Source organism: Canis lupus, chromosome 2 (assembly GCF_003254725.2).
Source record: "Canis lupus dingo isolate Sandy chromosome 2, ASM325472v2, whole genome shotgun sequence".
Classification (NCBI taxonomy): Eukaryota; Metazoa; Chordata; class Mammalia; order Carnivora; family Canidae; genus Canis; species Canis lupus.
The window spans coordinates 16,168,812-16,194,813 of record NC_064244.1 but is presented as its reverse complement, the minus strand read 5'-3'; the positions used below and the strand labels follow the sequence as shown (position 1 = coordinate 16,194,813).

General features: G+C 37.2%; 1 protein-coding gene across 6 annotated transcripts in view; it reads right to left on the bottom strand.

Annotated features, from left to right (window-relative positions):
- The window catches only part of MPP7 (MAGUK p55 scaffold protein 7), a 313,879-nt gene that overhangs the window by 100,114 nt on the left and 187,763 nt on the right, over nt 1–26,002 (bottom strand). For 4 of the 6 annotated variants that reach the window (XM_035713379.2, XM_035713382.2, XM_049100342.1 and 1 more), the window contains 2 exons: nt 10,736–10,813; nt 8,022–8,102 (listed from right to left, as the gene is read on the bottom strand). The exons of 1 other annotated variant lie outside the window; for it this stretch is intronic. In XM_035713379.2, the coding sequence (XP_035569272.1) occupies nt 8,022–8,102; nt 10,736–10,813 (159 nt within the window). The remainder of the gene's footprint in view (nt 1–8,021; nt 8,103–10,735; nt 10,814–26,002) is intronic. One more of the 6 variants, XM_049100344.1, reaches the window with a different exon arrangement.

Genomic DNA, 26,002 nt, shown 5'->3' with positions numbered 1-26,002 from the left:
CTAACAAAGCTTAAAAGCAAGCCTCTGAAGGATCAACATGTTTCCAAGTAATTCAATTATAATAGGGAAAAAAACCCTAAAGAATATTACCTATAAAAATAAAAAATATCCAGCATCAAACAAAGTAAAACTCATGATGACTCAGAATCAATTACTGACAGGAGTTACTAGACAAAGGAAGACTTAAGAAAATACTGCTCATGAAGAAGACCATAACACCACAGAACTAAACCCTGAAAATTACACAGATGACAGAATTATATAGAACCAAATCCTGAAATTACAGATAGACTGTAGACAAGGAAATAATACCTATTATATAATTGTATCCTAAATGTTTAAAAAGCTAGAGGAAAAAATGAAAATCAGATGGGCAATATATAAGAAAGATTCAAATAAAACTTCTAGAGATAAAAGATACAATGTATGAAATTTTTTTAAAGTGCACTGAGATTAACACATCATTAAAGCAACTTATAAACTAACAAGAAACACAAAGATAAAGTAGAGTAAAAAATTATGAATGGAACATTATTGAGCTATGAGACAACTTATATACACCTAATTGGCATCTCCAAAGAAAGGAGAGGTGCTAAAAATTATTTGAAGAAATATGGCAAAAAATATTCCAAATTTGATTTGGGGGGGGGGGGGGGAGCCCCTAGGTCCAAGAAGTTCAAAATATCCAAGCACAAAAAAAAAAGTAAAATAAAATAAAAAGAAACCACCAAATTGCTTAAAACCAGTGAGAAAGTTAAAATTGGCCAAAGGAAAAAAGGTAAAAATGACAACATAATCAGAAACAATGTGAGCTACAAGGTAATAGCAACATCTTTTAAACACTCAAAGAAAACCAGCAACCTAAAGTTCTATACCCAGCAAAAATATCTTTAAGTAATGTGAGCATACTGAAGACTTATTAAAAGACATACAAAAGCTGAAGGAATTCATCACCAGAACAGTTGCATTACAAAATACGGTATATGAAGTCTTTCAGACAGGAAGATAGGAATAAGAGTGGATGGGAATATGGATCTATAAAGAGTTGAATGAAAAACATCAGAAATGTCCCCTATCTGTGTATCTATGAAAACTATCTTGCATATAGCTATGACTAACAGATGGCTAATAAACATCTTTTAAAATAAAATGATTATTATAGTTGATAGACAATATTAACACCAGCTATGCATTTTCCCTCGTTAGCTTTGTATTCACCTCCATGTCTGCTTTCCAAAACACCTTTTAAGATTTATAGATATCAAGTTCCTAATTCTTTATAGTTTTGCTTTACAAATATTTTTGCTTAGCAACATTTTCATTTTGGACAACTAAATGTAACTTTGTATTCTATTTGCCTGCTTTAACTGTGGTGACACTATTCTTCAGTATATACATTGTCTTTTTGTAAAAAAGGCAACACCTAAATAAGAAAATTGTATTTCCATATGCCATAACCCCACTAATCACAACTGATGGGTTTAACGGTTGCTCAGAAAACTACACAGGAAATTGAACACTAGGCCTTGTAACTCCTCAGGCACACAGGCTTTCCCTGCTTTGGATCCCCTCGGGTCAATTCTATGTTCTAAGTTTCTGTCAGGTCCACAGAGTTAAGTGTCTAACTCAAAAGAATGAGTAACACTGATTTATTCCTCCAGAAGGAAGCTTCACTTTTCCCTTTTGCATGCTTTAATGAAGTATCATCCATTCTACATGTTCAGGTGATGAGCAACTTCTGGTAAGTGCATGTTTTGGAAAGCTGAAAAATTGCAACAAATCCTTTTATTTTATTGCCTTTTTAAAACCTATCAAATTTTCCCTGACTTCCTGAATTATAATACCATATTCTAGAGATGATGTCATTTTGTTGTTTTATCAAAAACAAGCCACTGAATGATGACTCCTATAGGTTGATTTGCCTTTACTGTGGCCACATGATGCCACGGAGTGGTCATTATTTTTAATGTCTCTCTTTGCTTCCCCTAGAAACAAAGTGTCTGTAAAGATCCACATCCTTTCATCAGTGCCCTCAAAGGCTATCAATACTATGGCTCTTCTCCATTCGATCACTGCAGGAAGCTCCCATACCTTATCACATCCACTGAGGCCTTCTGTTACAGCCCCACTTCCTTTTTCTCAGCACCTGTTGTCTCTTTGATGCTTCATTACTTTTCTTGGACTTTAAGATTTGGACAGTAAGACTGGATTTTATAAACATTATTGAATAATAAAAGTAATTATTATTGATTGTATATGGCAACCAACCAATCAATTGACAGATATCTTTAAAAATATTTATTTACTTATTTGAGAGTGAATGGGCAAGTGAGCATGGAGGGAGGGGCAGAGAGAATCTCAAGCAGACTCCCTACTGAGCCCAGAGCCAGAAGCAGGGCTCAATCTCACAACCCGGAGATCACGACCTGAGCTGAAACCAAGAGCTGACTGCTTAATGACTGAGCCACCCAGGTGCCCTTCAACTTAGAGATTTTAAGACTGGGTGTAATCTTTAACTCTTTGATAGCCCTCAGGTGACACAAGTGTTACAAAATTTCAAGTCATTTCCTAACTGTTGGGAATCAAGAGTGACAAACTGTGGATGCCTAGGTGGCTCAGCAGTTGAGAATCTACCTTCAGCTCAGGGGATGATTCTGGAATCCTGGGATCGAGTCCCACATTGGGCTCCTGCATGGAGCCTGTTTCTCCCTCTGCCTATGTCTCTGCCTCTCTCTTTCTGTGTCTCTCATGAATAAATAAAGAAATATTTAAAAAACAAAAAAGAGTGACAAACTGTACAGGGAGAATGTTGACATATATTCCAGTAGTGATCAATTAGCAAAACTTAGAAAGAATATTAAACAGGGCTTGCAAGGGCATAGGGTTTGGAAAGGACCTTCTCATGCACATCTGTGGGCACTGTATACTGAGAAGATGTCTAGATTATTGCAAAGGACAAGTTGGCAATCACTATCAAAATTTTAGATGTATAGTATTTTAACTCACAATTTACTGACCAATAAAATTCTGAAATATACGAGAGATGTCCATTATAGTGCTATTTACATAGCAAAAAAAAAAAAAAAAAAAAAGGCAGAGATGCCCACCTCAAAGAGATTAGTTATGTTGCTTCAAAGAGAAGTCCACAAAATACCAAAATGTTAAAGGTCCACAAAACAAGAAGTATTGCATTCTAATTATAATGGAAAAAATGTAGCGGTGCCTGGGTGACTAAGTTGGTTAAGTGTCTGAATCTTGATTTCAGCTCAGGTCATAATCTCAGAGTTGTGGGATAGAGACCTGAGCCGGGCTCCATGCTTAGCAGGAAGTCTGCATGAGATTGTCTCTCCCCCTATCCTTCTGTCCCTCCCACCAAATAAATAAATAAATCTTAAAAAAAAAAAGAAAAATGTGTAGGTAATATTTCTGTATGCAAAAAGGAAAAGTAATGCAGCAAATGAACAGTAATTATCCCTAAAAGGTATATGGACACATGCTTCACAGAACAGAAAGTGATTAAACATATGAAATGGTGCTCATCTTCACAAAACATAACAATGAAGAAAGGAACTTCTACTTTCTCCATGGTTTGAATTAAAAATACAATTATGCATTATCAAAATATTTTCCTAATTACTTTTAAAACTTTTTATCAAGTCCCTTTGTAAAAAGTAAAATGAAAGTCAGACTAATTGTCACAACCTTATGAAAGACAAATGTAAACTGTTTATTTAAGTAAATTATTCCTTCTAACCACATTCACACATTTTTTTTTTTTTTTTTTTTACTTTTCCTGTGTGTCTATCTGTCCATCTGTTCCTGAAGTTGGGAATGTTTCTTCTCTATCTCATGATTATGCTTCAATTTTTATACTCAATTTTTACTTCAATTTTTAATACTTCAATTTTTAAACCTTTTACTTGGAATTCACTGTGTACTACATACAATATGCAATATTATATATATTATTTTCTCCCAATAATTAACCACTTGGGCCAATACCATGTATTGAAGCTGCATCCAGTTCTACCCATCCATACTTCCATCCATCCCTCACATCCTTCATGGAGGCCATAATCATGTTTCACCTGAATTACCTCCACTGGTTCCAGTTGGCCTTCCTCCATTCAGCATCCCACTCCTCCTGCCCTACCACCACTCCTCCACTCCAAGAATCCGTGTACTAGAACAACGGCGTCACTTGCCTATTTAAATCCTTTCAGTGGCTTTCCACTGCTCTTAGGATGAAATCCAAACTTTGCAATATGTTCACAATAAGAGCGGCCATATAATTTATCATCTAAAAAAAGGAAACAACTGAAATGGAAAGGAGGCTATTAATAATCATGCTGGGACTACAGGCACAAACCAGACTGTTCCTGGGCAAACCAGGATGTATATAGCCCCTGTACTCAATCAAAGTAGTCCCTGTATAGCTCTGAACTCTGCCCCTTCCTCTCCTCAAGCTACTGTTCAACCACACTGAACTCATTTACATCCTCAAACTTGACAAGTTATTTTCTTTATGGGACTTCGTATACTATTCACCTTATTTAAAACATCTGTTTTAATGGGCACCTGGGTGGCTCAGTTGATTAAACATCTGACTCTTGATTTTGGCTTAGGTTTTGATCTCAAGGTCATTAGATCTAGCCCTGAGTAGGGCTCACTGCTCAGTGGGATTCTGCTTGAGAACTTCTCTCTCCTGCCCCTCCTCCACAGCCCCCTAGTCTCTCTCTTTCTTAAATAAATCTTTTTTAAGAAATCTATTTTCACATCCTATCCCAACTCACCTTTCCTCTTCCTCCTTTTGGTTACCTCAAATTCAACCTCCAGGGCTCAACTTACTTGCCACTTCCTCTGGAACATTTTCTCCAACCCTCCCCACACTCCTTCTTTCCCAAAGTTAGATCTGGGAGCTAGATCCTCTCTGATGACCACAGTGTTTTAAGGTTTTCTCTATTCATTTGAGAGAGAGACAGACAGACAGAGAGAGAGAGAGAGAGCGTAAACTACAGGAAGGGCAGAGGAGAGGGAAAGAGAGAATCCCAAGGAGCCTGCATGACCTGAGCTGAAACCAAGAGTCGGACGCTGGACTGGCTGAGCCACCTACGTACCCCTCCACAGTATTTCTATGTGTTCTTTTACTCAGTATTTCTCCTGTTAGCTTCCTTAACCTTCACGTATCTTCTGCAAGTTGCATCTGTAGGGTCTGGCACAGAGTAGGCATTGGACATTTGAGAATGAATGAATGAGGATCTGACTCCAGGAACATTTACAAATAACCAGAGAAAGTTCTAAAATTTTTCAAAAAGGAGTTGGTAGATCTGTGGGATAGATGTATTGACCTCCTCCTAGGGGCTGTGCATTTAGTTGTATACAACTATGTGTGTTTATAAAAATCATTACTTTTGAGGTAGACCTCAGGTTTCTTTTCACTACTGTGAACGATTTTAAGTGAAAGATCCATCTTTAACAAGTAAATAATTACTTCCCTTATGCACTGCAAATTAAAAACAATATTCAAATTAACACCCTGGAGTTACGTTTTTCATATTTAAATTGTCTGCTCAATTTACAATTCATGTATACCTGTTATAGTCTATTGTACCTTGTTCTGCTTTAAAAAAAAAAAAAGAAAATATTTTACTTTACTAAATGACTTCTCAATTACCTAAAAAAAAGTGAAATTCGGGTAGCCCAGGTGGCTCAGCGGTTTAGCGCCACCTTCGGCTCAGGGCGTGATCCTGGAGACTGGGGATCCGGTCCCACATCTGGCTCCCTGCATGGAGCCTGCTTCTCCCTCTGCCTGTGTTTCTGCCTCTCTCTCTCCCTGTGTCCCTAATGAATAAATAAATAAAATCTTTTTTTTAAAAAAGTGAAATTCAAATTGATGGTGTTAATTATTTCAAGGAAAGCAATGTTAAATATTAGGTTATAAAGGTAAGAAAGATATCCCCCCAAGGCTAGCTAACTAGAAATTGCCACTGCCAACTGAGACATCATGTGTCTACAATCTTACCCACTTCCTACACATCACTTACTGAAAATACATCTTTCATGCTGACTTCTCACACATTCTATCACATGGCTATACAAACATAAAACATTTTAAAAGCATTAATCTAAAATATGTTCATAGTTTATAAGGTTGTATCCAACGGTGAGTACAATCTAAAATCATACTTCCCTCTTGAGCAAAATACCAGTTTCCATCCAGTATAACCTCTTATTTATTGGCTGTTCTATTCCAAACACTCTTGAATAGAATACCAAATCATGTTGTTTTGTCCGAAACACTCGTCTTCAATTTCTAATACTCAAAACAAGATCGTACTCTCAAAAAGGAGTTTAACAAGCTTCTCCCAGCTAACCTCACCCTTCTCTGGTTCATATTCACTTCTCATGTGCACTCAGAACAAATGAAGACATTTTCAGAACTTTCTCTACCTATGAATCTCTTACTCTGAGCTCTTAACCTTTCTATATACTTTAATTTCAAGCAACTATTCTGCTTTAATCTGATCTTTATTCTTTAGAACTAAAATTCAACCAATCTCCTCTGTACCAGTGCAAATCAATTACTCTATACTACTAATGATAGTACACTTAACAGCACTTATTTTAATTCTAAGGATTAGGAGTTAAAGTTAGGGCATGTTTTCACTTCATCTTTTATTTAATACTATCTTTCTCTTTTCACTAGCAATTGAAGACTACTTAGAGTTCCAAAGGAAATTTTTCAAGGAAGGTAGAAATCAAGTTTTTGCATCTAGGCAGAAATATTCATTTGACAGCCTACATATGCTTAATAGAAATGATCATAAGATAATTGATCATTTTGGGGCACTTGGGTGGCTCAGTAAGTCAAGCATCCAACTTTTGGTTTCAGCACAGGTCATGATCTCAGGGTCATGAGACGGAGCCCAGCATCAAACTCCACACTCAGCAGGAGTCTGTTTGAGATTCTCCCTCTCCCTCTGCCCCTCCTCCTGACTCATACTCTCTCAAATAAATCTTTAAAAAGGAAAAATAACTGATCGTTTCAATTACATAATCCATATGTAATTTTGACTCATGGAACAATCTTTCAAGTGTAATGGCAGCAATAGCAAGTCCAAAACGTACAGATGATAGGATTTAGTGCATTAGTGACCTCAGAATTAACAGGAACATTTTGAAATGACCTCTGTTGACCAAGCACCTTTGGGGGAAAGGTAAGTGATACATACCTGGAAGAAAAATGGCAGGGAAGGAGTGAAATAGGTGAAGGAGATTAAGAGATACAATCTTCCAGTCACAAAATAAGTAAAAGGCAGAAATGTCATATACCACAGAGGGAATAGAGTCAATGATAGTGTAACAACTTTGTAGGGTGACATACAGTACCTGGACTAATTGCGGTGATCATTTTTTAATGTGTATACATATCAGAGGTCACTATGTTGTACACCTGAAACTAATACAATATTGTTATGTCAACTAGTCTTCAATAAAAAAAATGGCAAGGAGACTTGAAATCTGCCTACTGATACTAATATTCTATACTGGAAAACTGCTCTGCTCTGTAAAGGGTAGTATTTATTAAAATATGAATTAGTGGAGGGAGAGGAGATGGGGCAGATAACAGGGGAGGGCAAAGTGAAAAACTGAAATGATCCTATACAAAAATAGGTACAGTTGTCCAATATATTGGAATACCGTTCACTAGCCATGTAAAATGACCTAAACAAAATCACTGATAGATTCTGCATTCTATACTCTTACCTTCATTTAAAGGAAACTGACCTTGAAGTGACATTATATTCACTACCTGAAATCCTGAGCTACCCGATTAAAGTATTTTATAGTTAGTCACATTATTATCAAAAGCTCAACTTTCTTCCTTAATGGGATTTGGGTTATTAAAATACTGTGCACGATTTGAAAATACATTCACTTGAAAATTGACGCTCGAAATAAAATTCATCTGAAGCCTCAGAAAGTGGCCCTCCTGGAAGATATTTATTACACGTCCTCACCTTCACATTGGGTTTTGACAGGAGTTTCAACAGCTCTCTGATCTCACTGTTTAATGGCTTGTTCTGAAGCTCTTCAGCCAGCTGTAAGGGAGATCACATTGACACAGAGAACATTTAGTAAGGGCGCTGTGTTGCTCCATATGTGACAACCGAGAATCTATCTTGCCACTTTCCAGTGATTAAGGAGAGGTCGGTATGAAAGAAAACAGACCATCAATGACGGCTCCTTTTTTCAGGCCCTTGGTAGGCCAGATCCCAGGCCAGGATCGTGGCTGAGTAGAACTCCAAAAATCATATCATCCAGATCACCTTCTGATTTATTGCAATGAGGGTAAATCCCAGCACTTCATCTTAAGGAATGGTCTTTTGCATGCAAACAAAGGACCACTTGTCAAAAGGATTGGATCCGGTTTTGACACTATTTTTTAAAAAGAGAGAAAGAAAGAAAATGGAAAAAAAAAAAGAAAGGTTCTGAATGAGGTGGTGAAATCCACAGGGTTCCCAAAAACCCACAATAGCTTGCTGTTTAGAGCTGGAGGAAAAAGAACTAGAATGTCTTTAATAGAGCAAATGATCTGAAACTTTTATGTTTACCTACAGGATAAGAAATCCATTCAATATAAACCAGGTTAATCACAAAATGACTTAAAATAGGTTGACAAGTACTCTGGGAACAAACACGCCGACCATATTCTACTATCATGATAAAGCATTCCCATTTGCTGGTTCTAGCTAAAGAATAGTTGGAACTTTGAACCTGCTTCATGTTCTTCAAGAGATTTTCCTATCAAGACTCTTCCATTTTAGGATATAGTAAGGATATAATTTCCTAAGAAGAAAAAGCAAGACCAAACAGAAAGAGAAATTATACTGTGAAATATGTAGAAGAGAATTCAAAATATGTACAATATATTTTCATTAAAAAAACCCACCTTAAAACACTGCTTGAAATTTCTCTGGTCCTATTGTTTCTACCAAACTAAAAACAACTGCTCTTATCTCTAGACAAGGACTTTCCTCTAAAAGAAGGGCATAAAGTAAATTATACACTAAAATAAAATGTCATAAATTGATATATTCGTTACATTTCAAAAAGTGACTTAACTTTTCAAACGTAAAATTTTTGTTTTTCAAGGTAAAGCAATTGTGATAATTGTTAACCTACAGAAAGTCACAGGCTCTTTGCATTCTTTAGTCACTTTATAACAATACTTTTAAAAATTTAAATATATTGTTCTGATGAATTAGAAAATGCTATATTTTACCATATTATAATAACAGCCTCTAATTTTTTTAAAAAGCAATATTATCATAATATGATTGGGCCTCAGGGGAGCCCTGAGTGGCTCAGTGGTTTGGTGCCTGCTTCAGCCCAGGGCATGATCCTGGAGTCCTGGGATTGAGTCCCACAGCAGGCTCCCTCCATGGAGCCTGCTTCTCTCTCTTCCTGTGTCTCTGCCTCCCTCTCTCTCTCTCTCTCTCTCTCTGTGTCTCTCATGAATAAATAAGCTCTTCTTTAAAAAAAAATATGATTGGGCCTCAATCACACTGGATAGTTAATAAATACTTCTCCAAACTCTCAATAGTTAAAGTTTTTTAAGTGATTTCTTGAGACTTTCTCAAGTGGCAACTGCAGCTTACTAGAATTCTATCTGTAACTTTACTCACCTTCACTTTAAAAATTTTGGTTCTATAATGCAGAGGAATAAGCTTCCTCATAAACACATAAACTGAAATATCTCTATAATTTGTAATCTCTGTGGATAGAACTGGAAAGGAGTTTGAGAGACTAAACAAATAGCAAATCACTTAGAGATTTATTACATATGCCTTATTATCTAAATTAAAATAGAAAGCATATATAAGAAAATCAACTTCTGAAGATGATCAGTTGTTTTTTAGTTTTTTTAAAATTATATGGCCCAATATTTAAACTGAACTATGGCTTTTTTTTTTTAATCATAACCAAGGAAAAAATTTAAAAAGCAACAGATAAGCTCTAGGAGATCACAAAAACCAGCCTTCACATGAGACCTATTTCTCATCTGGCTTAGTGTCCTTTATAGTTTATCCAGGTGTGCTTTCAATTCATCCGAGTTTGTAAGTGAACAGCAAGGTAATTCCCTCCCTCAGATTGAAAATAAAATTACAGCTACAGGAAATTAACTACTCCATCAATGCCAACTGCTTCTAAAATTTATTTTTTGGTTATGAAGGTAATTTGGAAAGGACTAATATCCATAAATCATTATGATGCTTTATACTCCATTTTAAAAACAATCCTGTCTTTTTATGTATTTCATCAGGCCTCATTCCGACACTAGCGTATCTGTCATTTTTTAGCACTGTCAGCAACAGACCTATCTCATTTGTCTTTATTTCTCCAAAGCATTCCTCCTGCCTGTGACTTTCTCAGAACACTAGTAGCTGACAGTTTCTCTCTGCCCAGAGAGTTCTAGCCTCAGACTTCTGCTACTGTAGCTACCCAGGTAGAACAGAGGGCATCTCCACGCACATTTTTTGAGCGGGAGAGTGAATGCAAATCAGCACAGTATCCGCATAAGGTCCTTGGTGACAGGACTTTTGGAAACATCTGCAGCTTCTTCTCGTTTTCACTCCTAGGATCTCACACTTGTGTCTGTGCCAGGAAGAGCTCTGCTCAGGGCCGGGCCCAAGGGAGCCAGGTGGCAGGGAGCTCCAAAAGGCACACTTACATCATCGGCCAAGACTGCTGCACCGTGGAGAATGGGCACGGGGTTCTGCTTCTCATAGTAGTGGAGCTTTTCATGAATCTAGAAGAAAAACAAGAGTATACAAGTTCACCTGCTAGCTAACGGTGAGATAGTTGAAGGGTTTTCAGCACTGCAAACAGAAATGGATCCACTAAACCTCAAACAAAAATTAAACGTTTCTATAAATCTATAGATGACAAATACGTGGACCTAATTCTATGGTCCAGTGTTTCAATGTGATGTCAAATGGGGGCAAAAATCGTTATCAAATAGAGCCCACATAAAAACTAAACCTTTCTTTTTCCCTTGAATAATTATGATAGTTTTCTAAAATCTGTAACTTCTAAAACACTTTGCTTCAGTATCAGTTGTAGTTCATATCTCTGCTAAAAACATAAATTATGATTAAAGCCAAGTGATGAGGCAGCAGCCACTTGGGTTGGTACGTGATAACCACTAGAAGCAAGAGAGCTGGTGTGGTGTGTGCCTTCCCAAGCATGCTGTTCCTTCCCTTCGCTTAGTCTTTTTTCCTCCCAGATTCTCAACATTTCCCCCAAATTCAAACTTCTAAGAAACAAAGGGATTGCTCTTAGTTGAAGACATTTCTTAGAAGTATTGAGCTTGGATAACTTTCTGTCCTGTAAAACAAGGAAAATTACACTATCAAAGAATAATTGGGTCCTTTCATTCCCGACATTACCCAAGAAAAACAAAGGTGAGAATGTATTTTAGTGTGCTAGAAGACACACAGAGTTCCTTTAAAAATCTAGTATTGGGCAGCCCTGGTGGCACAGCAGTTTAGCACCACCTGTGGCCCAGGGCGTGATCCTGGAGACCGGGGATGGAGTCCCACATCCGGCTCCCTGCATGGAGCCTGCTTCTCCCTCTGCCTGTGTCTCTGCCTCATTCTTTCTCTCTCTCTCTCTGGGTCTTGTGAATAAATAAATAAATAAATTCTTTTTTAAAAATTCTAGTATTATGGGAATCCCTGGGTGGCTTAGCGGTTTAGTGCCCGCCTTCGGCCCAGGGTGTGATACTGGAAACCTGGGATCGAGTCCCATATCAGGCTCCCTGCATGGAGCCTGCTTCTTCCTCTGCCTGTGTCTCTGTCTCTCTCTCTCTCTCAATCTGTGTCTCTCATGAATAAATAAATAAAATCTTTAAAAAAATCTAGTATTATCATTAAGAAATGAAATGCTTTGACAAATGCAAAACTGTTGGCTTTTAAGTTTTATCTATTTCAGCTCTTACACAGGTGCCTTTAAAATGTTATACTTGAAAACTTACTTGAGCCTCCTCTTCTTTACAGTTGAAGAAACTACCCCCCCACTATATATATAAAATAGTTGCACCTCATAATTTCCAGTTTTTAATAGGTATCAAGTAATATACTCATAGGTAACAAGTCATCTACTCTTTAATTAGACTCAAAGCTAACCAAACCCTCTTGTAAAAAATCTGGAAGATATATTTTACATTGATTAGCCAGATGCTATTGCTAAGGGGGGATTCCATTGCCTTTTTGGCAACCTGGCCCACAGTGCAGAGTATCAGGGCAGGAATTTTGATACTTAGGATATTACCAGAATGACCAGGGCCACATTTTTACTTAATATCTTGGAACCTTCACTCATTAAGCAGTAGGGTAATAAACAAAATTTTTTAAGAATACAAGCTATAAAAAGAGCAAGATTTGATGTGACAAAGTATTAAAAGTATAATTTAAAACAAAACCATCCAACCTAAAAGCTTAATTAATCTTGCTTGAGTCATTGCCAAAAATTAGACCACGTCAACAAATACTATCATAGAATATTGAGCTCAACCTCTCATATAACTCATCTAGCTTTCTTGCAACCAATTGTTTAAATGTCTGCTTCCCTGCGATGGTAAATATAGAGGCTCACTTTATTTTTTTTTTTTTTAAAGGTACTACCATAGGTCTGTATTCCCTACTAATAATGATCAGGGGGAAAAAATAAAAAAGATCAGTACTGTCAGTAATATCATCTTCAGTGAGTTTAGTATTTTAATCCCTTAACTCTCACAAGAATATTAAGAGGCAGATGGCACCATCATTCGACTTTACAGATCAGCAGATACATAGGAGTTAAATAATAACTTGTGATGGTCCCACACATAGAAACAACCGAGCTGGGACTTAAACTCAGGCCACCTGGCTCAGTGTCAGAGCTCTTCATCACTCCACATGCCTGCCTCTCAGACTAACATCTCGTCTGTCTTCTTCACTGACCTCAATCACTGCTGGATGAACAGGATAGAGAGAGGCTCACGGATATGTGACAAATAATATTAGCTGTTTCCAATGACTACAGGATTAGGGATGGCTCCTCTTCACCCCTCCCTGTATTTTTTCTTTCCGACAATTCTTAATTTTTCCAGATTAATTTATATTGATACTATACCATAATTACAACTTAAAAATTATATGCCCCAAATAAATACATTCTTTCTCCACTTCATTTCCTTCTTCTGAGCGTCTTTTAAAAACAAAGAGCCCCTCTTTCCATATCATCATCTTTCCATCTTCACCCAAGTGAGTTGAGTGCATACCCCTACTCTTCCCACTCTGGGACTTTGTATTGTATCGGGAATTTTTAAATGCTCTCCCAGAATTTCCAAATGCTGGTAGCCCTATTTTGATATGTGTTTTACTTCAGGACATAATTTTAAATATTAAGTTGGTATGAAAGTAAAAATTACTGCAAGCAATTTTGGGCTATTCACAGTTTCCAAAATCACTGACTTTTATTGGTATTTATAATATCCAGGAAGAAAAGTTTTTTTAATGATTTTCAAATTCAAATACAATAAACAGGTAACACATATAAACTTCACCCCAGGGCTATCCAATAGAACTCCTTGGATGTTGAAAATGTTCTGTACCTTCTTGTCCAACACGGTTTGTCACTAGCTACATGTGCATACTGAACACTTGAACTGTGGCTAGTTTACTTGAGGAACTGAATTTTTTATTTTATTTTTATTAATTTAAAGGCCCACATGAGGCTAGTGGTTTTAATATTGAATAACATGGCAAGATTTTATGTTAAACGCTCTGTAACTCAACTTTGCACATCAGAAAAATTCACTCTGATATAGTTTGGCCAATTTCCCTAAGTGTCACATTTTGGAACCCAACAGACAAATACACAACCAAAGACACAGCATCTAATTATCTGTGCACTGCCAAATCTGCAAAATCTCACTTATTTTAACTAAACGCTTCCCTTTGCAGACTCAACTGTGTAATAAGTGTACTTCATTTTTCTCCCTTGAACAAGAGGAGAGCAAAGTGGTAGGAGTTGCAGAAAGAAAGAAGTGAAGACAACTGGAGAAGGGGAGACTCTGGTTAAATTAGTTTCATATGATAGCAAAATAGTTAATCATTAAAAGATATGCTTCTAAAATATGTAAAGTACACTATTAAGGAAAAAAGGACATTTCAAAAGAGACATTTATGTTCCAATTAATAGTGTATATGCACATGTCCATAAGTGTTTGTTTTCTACAATTACACGTATATCAGAAAAAATTAAAATAAAAATCATTTCTACATGTAATTTGTTTTTTTAGTTTTATTTTAAGATTTATTTTATTTGTTTAGAGAGAGAGAGACAGAGTTGTAGGAGGGAGGGGTAAAGGGAGAGGGAGAGAGAAACCACAAGCAGACTCTGAGCTGAGCACAGAGCCAGAGGCCAGCTCTATCTCATGATCCTGAGTTCATGACCAGAGCCAAAACCAAGAGCTGGCCTCTCAACTGACTGAGCCACCCAGGTCCATCTATCTCACTGATGGGTAAACGGAAGAACCCAATTATGGAATTAAATAAACCAAAGCTGTAAAAATCCCTTTTCTGCCTTCTATTATGAATATTAAAAAGCAATGAAAATAACTGCTCAATAGTTTTAGCCAAACCAGAATTGGTATTGTGCACACACACGCTCGCATGCACACATACACAAACACCCCCCATCTACCTCATTTATTTACAACATGGAGAGGAGAGAGTTCTGAGTTTTACTTTTTTTTAAAGATTAACTTGAAAATAATAATGTGGAGAAGTGGTACTTTGACAGCATATTAAAGGACTCCCCTAGAGAGGGAATTTAATCTTCCCCTAGAAGATTCTTTTTTTTTAAATTTTTTTAAAGTTTTTTATTTTATTTATTCATTCATGATAGAGAGAGAGACAGAGACAGAGACACAGGCAGAGGGAGAAGCAGGCTCCATGCTGGGAGCCCGACGCAGGACTCGATCCCAGGACTCCAGGATCATGCCCTAGGCTGAAGGCAGTGCTAAACCGCTGAGCCACCCAGGGATCCCGGTTCTGAGTTGTAAAAGAAGATCCATGGGACACAATGACAGCCAAGAGGAGCTGGTAATGACATATCATGTTGTGTAGGGATTAAAAAAAGAAGAAGAAACATTCTAATGGCTGGGATCCTTTTTTTAAAATAATAATCTTTCTCAAAAAAAAAAAAACCCTCTTTATTAGGAAAGAGGAAATGTAAAAACAACAAAGAACAACAGAGACAATAGTGCTAACTGTATGCCCTTCTTTCCAATTATATACCACTAATCTCTCTTAGCTAATAGCTCCAAAAAACTGAAATTAATAAAACTGACGAGAGTTGATGTTCTTGTTTTGTTTCCTGCCTTGAATAAGATAAATTCTGTATATACATTGCCATAGATACTTAGCTCATGTGAAATTAGTACCCACATATTCAAATGTATGAAGAGGCTTTTGTGGGGTTTTTTAAAAGATTTATTTATTTATTTGAGAAAAGAGCAGGAAGAGGCACAGAGGGAGAGAGAGAGAGAATCTCAAGCAGACTCCTCCCTGAGTGAGGAGCCCTAGGTGGCTCAATCTCATGACTCTGAGATCATGACCTGAGCTGAAATCAACAGTCCAAGGCTTAACTGACCGAGCCACCAGGCAATCCTGGATGAAGAGGTTAGAAAATAAATGAATGGGGACTCCTGGGTGGCTCAGTGGTTGAGCATCTGCCTTTGGCTCAGGTGGTGATTCCGGAGTCCCAGGATCGAGTCCCACATCGGGCTCCTTGCCTACTCTTCTCCTTCTGCCTATGTCTCTGCCTCTCTCTCTCTCTGTCCCTCATAAATAAACAAATAAATAAAATCTTTTTAAAAAATGAACGTTCAATCTCACAAAATATTTTCTACCATATATAGCAATATTGTTTTTCCTATGTAGCCAGGTAATATGGGAATTCTATTTATAGAATTTATTTATAAATTTCCAAATACTACCCATCTCATCGTGGCATTCCCACAATGGGCCTCACTTGGCTAGATATTTTTGTCTCTTAATGTGCTGTGGAACCCATTGATAATATTTTATTGAGACTTTCCTCATCAGTTCTCTTAACTGAGGTTGGCTTTTTTTTTTTTCCTGGTCCTGTCTTTATTGGGTCATGATATCAGTGTTACACTCATTTTGCTATTTTTCACACTGTGGAAAAGTTTCTATCTTTTTGTATGCTCTGAAAACATCTCCATGCCACTAAAGTGATCTCTTTAAATATGTTATGGCATTCCCATGGGAAACCAGGTGGATCGGATACATTTTGGAAGGCAGCTTCATCCCCCAACTTTATTTCTTCTGGGTGGTGTACAGAAATTTCTCCATTTAGGTTTTTCTATCTCTTCCATTGTCAGTTGCAGCAAACACCATCTCCTAAAAAATTATTCATTTTTTTCTGGACTTAAAAAATTACATGAATCTACTTAAGCAGAATAGTCTCTTAGAGTATGAATTTCCTTTACTACATATTTCTTTATTAGAAATTCTTATTTTGTGTATCTGTACTTTCTCTATTTCTACCCTTCATCCTTTCATTTGTTAACAAACATTGATTTTACTATATATTCCCTTTTTTAAGATTTTATTTATTTATTCATGAGAGACACAGAGAGAGGCAGAGACACAGGCACAGGGAGAAGCAGGCCCCATGCAGGGAGCCCGATGCAGGACTCAATCCTGGGACTGTGGGATTATGACCTGAGCCAAAGGCAGATGCTCAAACACTGAGCCACCCAGGCACCTCAATTTTACTGTATTCTCAAGGAACCACTTTTTAGATTTAGTAGTTTTACTGATTTTGTTTTCTCATATTTTTTTCTGTTTTCATCTTAATTCATTCCTTCTTTATGTAATCCAATCCCACATAACACATCAGTCATGTGCATCATGTAAATTACTGGAAAACAAAAAATAGGGAAGACTACTTTAACTGGAGTTTTATTCATCAAATATTGACTAAAGTAAGCACTCATTCCAGGACAAAGATACTCAGTATGGAAATAAAATACAGTAAGAGTCATTCCAACCTATTGACAAAGTTAATAAATGGGGAAAAAGACAAGAACATACATCATAGAAAGGGAAAACTTCAGCAGACCTGTTCAAGCAAGTTAAACTAGTATTTGTCCCTCTTTCATTCACTCTCATTAGCTGGGCAGCTGAGAAGAGGTTTCTGTCAATTTAATTTTTACCATTGCTTTAGTGCTGACTTACGAGTACGGAGTACAAGCCAAGGACATGCAGAGCCCCTGTGCTCCTGGCACTGAGGACTAGCTATCCAGTCAACCATAAAATCAGAAATAAAATAATGGACTTCTCTCCCCCTTTTCATCTTTACTTTCCATTCACGTAATGCTTCTAATGATAAGAAATGCCAAAAGTTGTTTTCATGTGTTTTTGTAAGTTATGATTCAAAGTCCAGTAAACCGAAAGTGTAATATTAGTTTCAACATACACTTATACAATAGTGATTCAACACTTCGATATGCTCAACACAACAGGTGCACTCATTAATCCCCAATCACCTGTTTCACCCAACCTCCCATCTACTCTCCTCCAGTAACCATCAGATCGTTCTCCGTAGTTAAGAATCTGTTTTTTTGGATTGCCCCTCTCTTTTTTTTTTCCTTTGCTCATCTGTTTTGTTTCTTAAATTCCACATAGGAGTGAAATAATATAGTATATGTCTTTTCTGACTTACTTCATGTAGCATAATGCTCTCTAGCTCCATCCAGGTCATTGCAAATGGCAAGATTTCATTCTTCTTTATGGCTCAGTAATACTCCTTTGTATATATACACACACCACATTTTCCCATTCTTTAACTGCTAAAATTTTTGAAATGTTTTAATTATTAATGTCCTACTTTATTTTTCTTAAAGATTTTACTTATTTATTCATGAGAGACAGAGAGAGGCAGAGACACGGGCAGAGGAAGAAGCAGGCTCCATGCAGGGAGCCCGATGTGGGACTCGATCCTGGGTCTCCAGGATCAGGCCCTGGGCTGAAGGCGGTGCTAAACTGCTGAGCCACCCAGGCTGCCCTTAATGTCCTATTTTAAATACTTTAAACATTTTTTAAATAAAGACAATATGATAAACTGCATACTCAGCATCAATAGTGAAGACATATTAGCCTAGAGTATTTGCTTCAAATGCCTTTTTTTTAAGATCTTATTTATGTATTCATGAGAGACAGAGAGAGGCAGAGACATAGGCAGAGGGAGAAGCAGACTCCCTGTGGGGAACCCAGTGCAGGACTTGACCCTAGGACCCCAGGAATACAACCTGAGCCAAAGGCAGACGCTCAACCACTTAGCCACCCAGGTGGCCCAATTCAAAGATCTTATAAAATAATTCATAAGAGATAAGGCTAAAGACCTACCCTCCTTCCTCTCTGCCAAGAAGAAAACATTGTGTTGAAACTGCCAAATATATTTCCATATGCATTTTCGTCTTTTTAAACATATACACATTGATAAGCAACACAAGCTATTTTTGAATGTACATAAATAGCACTATTCCCTTGACAACTGGATTTTTCATTCAATATCATATTGAGATATCTAGCTTGATACATGTAGATATAGTTCATTCATTTTAACAGGTGAATAATATCATACTAATAACAGTAGTTGACATCTCTTTTTTTGAACTGAGAAACATGGGTAATTTCTGCTCTTTGCTATCAAATATGCTTCCAACCACTCCTCCCTAGCCTGTGGCATATACCTAACAGGGTTCAAGTGTTTCCTTAGTCCCCAGACCTTTGCCAACACTTGGTGTTATCAGACACCTTATTAATCAAATGGACAGGAAATGGAACCTCCCTAAAGCTTTAATTTATATCTTCCCCAATCTCTGACTTCTGCTTTCACAATAGTTTCAGAGACTGAGACAGCTGCTGCCAAAATCAATTCTCCTCATCCACAGTAATGAAACCATAACTACAAAGCAGCTGCCTAGGGAAGAGCTACATTTCCTCTCATACCCTTCCTCCTCCCTTCTGCCTGCAGCTCAGTTAACACAGGAGAGCAGGTGTCAAGCATGATATGTAAGTTCTGAGTGTCACTTCCAGGATGAGGCTTTTAAGAAATTGGTATACTCCCTCCATACTCTACCCCTCCACCAGTTGCATGCAGACTATGACAAGGCCTTAAGAGGCAGCAAAGCCACCCATTATTAGGACCTGGGTCCCCAAAACACCTTATGGAGGAGGGCGATGCATCAATCTGACATATCCCTTTAAATGATCACTAAGCAGGAAGTAAACTTCTATTGTACCTAAACTATGACATGTTTTTGGACTACTTGTCAGTTGTCCATTCTACCATAAACAACAGAGTGGCCGTGGCCAAATGGAAGTTATGTTAACACAGCCAAATATATTCAGCTCTTTCTATATAGTTGTGTGTTTTGTTTCTTAAGAAAACATTCCCTACCCTAATAAAGAGATTCTGGTGCGACTTCTTTAAAGTCTTAGAGTTTTATTTTGTATCCTGAAATATGACCTCACATGTACAAGAGTTCTAGCTTAATCTTTTCCCCAAAGTGCAGCACCACTTAATCTTTTCCCACTGACATGTAGTATTACTTATTTATCAAACCCCCACTCAAGAGTATCTATATCTGGGCTCTCTATTCTGCCTGATTTGTCTCTCTTAGCCCAGAATCATTATTATATTTTTATCTACACTTTTGACACTTAAAGTAAGGTAAAACTTCTTAGCCCTTTATTTTTCCACAAGGCTTTTGCGATAAGCTCACTAGCTACATGTAGTCCTTGAAAAACCAAGCTGGGACACCTTAACCATATTATTTCTCTACATTCTGAGAATTTTCCTGAAATCTATCTTCCAATTCACTTAGCTCTCTCAAACTGTATCTAATCTCTAAAGAAGTTATTCACAGAGGTCTTTTGTTTTTTTGGGTGGATTATTTTAGTGTTTTTTTTTAAATGACTATACATCTTATTTCTATAGTCCAAATATGGCTCTTTTTACAAATCTGTTTTTTCTTAGCACTCAGTGTTTTTCAATTTATTATTAAAACCTTCTTTTATGGCTAGTATCATTTAAGCATCCTTACTTTATAGGCTACAAGACTGTTGCATTACACAAAGTACTTGGCTTTGAATAGTGCTTTTTGCAGTGCCTGCAGACTGTAGTTGAGGGTAGTTTCTATTCTCAAATGTTTTGTAATCTGGAGTTGTTAGTAAACCGTAAGTGGGATGTGATAGGAAAAAATCCTAGGTTGATGGTCCATCTTTTCAGAAATACTTTTCATTTGCTTCTGATGGGTATGTTTCCAATATCACCAGCTGCTATGCCAATTTCACAGTTTGGGATTCCTGGATTAAGAACTCCAATTCTAGGTGAGATCTTGGGAAAATGGTGGAGAGAGAGGATCCTGAGCTCACCTCTCACTAACACATCAATGCTACAACTATACAAGATGCAACTCATTCTGAAAACCACCTAAAGACAGGCAAAGTAAATATTCCACAGCTCAACAATTAAAGGGGAAGACATATCAAGAAGGGTAGAGGGAAGAGACATGGTTAGGACCAAACCCCCAGCCTCATGACCCACCAATAGGAGGGCTATCACAAGTGAGAAAACCCTCTCAGAAGAGGAGAGAATCGGCCCCATATCAAGCACATCTGCCATGGGGGACCTGCACTGAAAGGTGAGCCTCCATAACACCTGGTTTGGAAACCAGCGGTGCTTACCCTGTGGGAGCATTGAAAATCTGGACTTAACTCCCAGGAAGCCAAAGGGCTATGGGAAACCAAGACTCTGCTCTTAAAGGGCCAATACATGATCTATTGCTTAGTCTGAGACCCAGCCCAAAGGCAGCAGTTTGAAAAGCACCTAGGTTATACATGAAGGAAATTTGACTTATTTTATGGCATGTGCTGGAGAAGCAGGGATCTCTACAAGTTTTCTCCAAAATATCAGTGCTGATGGGAGCCATTTCTCTTGCCTTCCTCCATCCAGCTGGGCAGATGCTTGAGAGAGCCAGTTCTGAGAAGTCTCCATCCACCTTGCCAGCACCACGTGCCCTGTCACAGTATTCCCTTTGAATTCAACCCACCTGATCTGTCCACCCCAGCAAGTGCCCCTCTAAAGCAGCTCCTGATTCTGACATACCAGACAGGCAGTTTCAGTGGGGACCAGCACCCTTTTGAAGCAACTCCTGTCCCAGAGAAATGGGGGTCAGTCATGTGTATCAGTGTGCCCAAAACAATTGCAGCCCGGAGTCTCTGACAGGTGAAATGGAAACTAACCCAGTCCACCAGTATGACTATGGCAGCCAGAATCCAGTCACTATCAGGGGGCACATGCACCCCACGAGTGCCTGGTACTAAGGACCAAAGGGAATTGTGCTACTGGACCCACAAGAGGCCTTCTATATAAGGCCTTCAAGACCAGGAGACATAGCTGAGCTAGATAATACACAAAAACAGGGATTCAGACAAAATGAAGAGACAAAGGAACATGTTCCAAACAAAAGAACAGGATAAAACTTGAGAAAGAGAACTAAAACAGAGAAAAGGAGTCTACCTAATAAACAATTCAAAGTAATGGTCATTAAGATACTCACCAGACTTGAGAGAAAGGTGGAGAACTTCAACAAAAGAAAATATTTAAAAAGCTGAGGAATACAATAACTGAAATGAAAAATGCACTACAGGGAACCGACAGCAGATAAGAAAATGCACAAGCACAGATCAGTGATCTGGAAGATGGGGAAACAGAAAAAGGAATTTTAAAAAATGAAGACAGGTGCAGGACCTCTGCAACAAACTCAAGCATAACATTCACATTCCAGAGGTCATAGGAGAAGGCAGAGAGAAAAGGGCAGAAAACTCATTTGAAGAACAGCTGAAAACATCCCTAATTGAGGGAAGGAAACAGACATCCAAGTCCACGAAGCACAGAAGCCCCAAACAAGATAAACCAAGGGACATTCACACCAAAACATCTATCAATTAAAAGATCAAAAATTAAAGATGAAGAGAGGTCCTTAAAAAGCAGCAGGAGAAAAGCAAATAGTTGCATACAAGGGAAACACCATTAGGCCATCAGCTGATCTTCAGCAGAAATCCTGCAAGTCAGAAGAGAGTTACAGGATATATTCAAAGTGCTAAGAGGAAAAAAAAATTGAAACAAAAAAAATTAAATTAAAAAAACAAAGTGTGGGCAGCCCTGGTGGCACAGCGGTTTAGCGCCGCCTGCAGCCTGGGGTGTGATCCTGGAGACCCAGGATCGAGTCCCACATCGGGCTTCCTGCATGAAGCCTGCTTCTCCCTCTGCCTGTGTCTCTGCCTCTCTCTCTGAATGAATAAATAAATAAATCTTTAAAAAAAAAAGTGCTAAGAGGAAAAAAATCTTCAATCAAGAATACCCTACCCAGTAAGCTTATTCAAAATTAAATAATTTCCTAAACACAAATTAAAGGAGTTCATCAGCACTAAACAAGCCTTAAAGAAATATTAAAACAACCTCTTAAAATGGAGAAGAAACAATCACAACTAGAAAAAAATTATGAAAGGAAAAAATTTCATTGGGAAAGGCAAACATATTAAAAGCAGAAGGTCACACTCATAAAGCTATTAGGAAGGTAAAAAGACAAAAGTAGGGATCCCTGGGTGGCGCAGTGGTTTGGCGCCTGCCTTTGGCCCAGGGCGCGATCCTGGGGACCCGGGATCAACTCCCACGTCGGGCTCCCGGTGCATGGAGCCTGCTTCTCCCTCTGCCTGTGTCTCTGCCTCCCTCTCTTTCTCTCTCTCTCTCTCTCTCTCTCTGTGTGACTATCATAAATAAATTTTAAAAAATTTAAAAAAAAGACAAAAGTAGTAAGATCAATTGTATCTACAAATATTAGGTAAGAGATATAAAATAAAAATAAAAATATACATAAAATAAAATTTTAAATAAAATATGATGTCAAATATATAAAATATGAAAGGAGAACTAGAATGTATTCAAACTTAAGTGATTATCGACTTAACAAAGACTGCTACATACATAGCATGTTATAGCTGAATTCATGGTATCCACAAACCAAAACCCTGTTACAGATAATAGAAATATGAAGAGAATGGAATCCAAGCATAGCAGTAAATAAAGTAATCAAATCCTGCAGATAAGGCAAGACAAGGAATGAAGAACTACAAAAAACAAAACAAAACAAAACAGAAAACAATTAAGAAAATGGCAATAAGTACATACCTATCAATAATTACTTGAAATACAAATGGTCTAAATGCTCCAATCAAAACATATATGGTGATTGAAAAAAAACAAAACAAAACACATGCCTCTATATGCTGCCTACAAGAGAGTCATTTCAGACCTAAAGATACATACAAACTGAAAGTGAAGGGATAGAGAAAGATATTCTATGCAAATGCAAGAAAAAAAAAAAAAAGCTGGGTAGCAATACTTGTAACAGACAAAACAGACATTAAAACAAAAACTAAAAATAAAATAAAATAATAAAATAAAATAAAATAAAATAAAAAAACAAAGACTGTAATGAGACAAAAGCATATATAATGATCAAGGGATCAACCCAACAAGAGGATATAACAATTTAATGTACCGAAGACAGGAGCACATAAATATATAAAGCAAATATTGAGATAAGGAGACATTGACAGTAATACCATTATACTAAAGGACTTTAATACCCCAATTATATCAACGGATAAATCACTCAGACAGAAAACCCATAAGGAAACAGTGGCTCTGAATGACACATTAGGCCACATGGATTTAACAGATATATACAGAACATTCCATCCAAAAGCTGTAAAATACACATTCTTTTCAAGTGCACGAGATGTTCTCCCAAACTGATCACATGTTAAGCCACAAAACAAGTCTCAAGAAGTTCAAGAAGACTGAAATCATATTAAGCATCTTTTCTGACCATAATACAATAAAACTAGAAATCCATTACAAGATAAAACTGGAAAAAAAAACCCCACAAACATGTGGAGGGTAAACAACCAATGAGTCAACAAAGAAACTAAGGAGCAAATTTAAAAAATACCTGGAGACAAATGAAAATGAAAATGAAATGAAATGGATCAAAATATTTGGCAAAAATAGTTCTAAGAAGGAAGTTTATAGCCTACCTCAAGATATAGGAAGAAGCTCAAATGAACAATCTAAGCTTACACCTAAAAGGACTAGAGAGAGAAGAACAAAGCCCAAAGCCAGTATAAAGAAGGAAATCATAAAGATCAGAGTGGAAATAAACACAACAGAGTTAAAAGAACACAGAAAAGATTGATGAAACTAAGCATGCTCTTTGAAAAGATAAAACTGATAAACCTTTAGTCAGACTCATTAAGAAAAGAGAGAAAGGACTCAATAGAATCAGAAATGAAAGAGAAGCTACAACTGACACCACAGAAGTACAAAGAATTGTAAGAAACTACTATGAAAAATTGGAGACCTTTGAAAAAAAATGGATAAATTACTAGAAATATAGAATCTTCCAAGACTGAATTAGGAAGAAATAGAAAATCTGAAGAGACAAATTACTAGTAATGAAATTGAATCAATAATAATAATAATAATAATAATAATAATAATAAACAAGAACCAAAATCCAGGATCAGATGACTTCCCAGGTGAACTCAACTCTACCAATTAGTTAGTTAGTTTCAAGTTTTTATTTAAATTCTAGTTAGTTAACATACAGTGTAATACTGTTTCAGGAGTAGAATTTAATGATTCCTCACTTTTACACAACACCCAGTGTTCATCACAATCAGTGTCCTCCTTAATACCCATCGCCCCATCCACCTCCCTTCCAGCAACCCTCAATTTGTTCTTTACAGTTAAGAGTCTCTTATGGTTTGCCTCCTTCTTTTTCTTCCCCTATGTTCATCTGTTTTGTTTCTTAAATTCCACATAAGAGTAATCAGATGGTATTTGTCTTTTTCTGACTTATTTCACTCAGCATAATACACTATAGTTCCACCTATGTTGCAAATGGCAAAACTTCGTTCTTTTTGATGGCTAATATTCCATTTGTGTGTGTGTGTGTGTGTGTGTGTGTGTGTGTACACACACATCTTCTTTATCCACTTATCAGTCACTGGACATTTGGGCTATTTTCACAATTGGCTATTGCTGATAATGCTGCTATAAACACCAGGGTGCATGTGCCCCCTCAAATAAGTATGTTTGTATCCTTTGCAATACCTAGTAGTGCAATTGCTAGGTGGTAGGGTAGCTCTATTTTTAACTTCTTGAGGAACCTCCTTACTGTTTTCCAGAGTGGCTGCACCAACTTGCATTCCCACCAACAGCATAAGAGTGTTCCCCTTTCTCTTCATCCTCGCCAACATCTTTGTTTCCTGTGTTAATTTTAGCCATTCTGACAGATGTTAGGTGGCATCTCCTCACAATTTTGATTTGGATTTCCCTGATGATGAGTGATGTTGAGCATCTTTTCACATATCCATTAGCTATCTGGATGCATTCTTTGGAAAAATGTCCATTCATGTCTTCTGCCCATTTCTTACCTGGATTGTTTTATGGCTGTTGAGTTTGATAAGTTTATACAGATTTTAGATACTACTCCTTTATCAGCTATGTCATTTGCAAATATCTTCTCCCATTCCAGACGTTGCCTTTTAGTTATGTTGACTGCATCTTCCACAAGTTTTTTATCTTAATGAAGTCTCAATAGTTCATTTTTGCTTTTGCTTTCCTTGCCTTAGGAGATATGTCTGGTAAGAAGCTCTACAGTCATTGTCAAAGAAGTTGCTGTCTGTGATCTCCTCTAGGATATTTCACATTTAGGTCTTTCATTCATTTTGAATTTATTTTTGTGTATGGTAAAAGAAAGTGGTCAGTCTCCTTCTTTGGCATA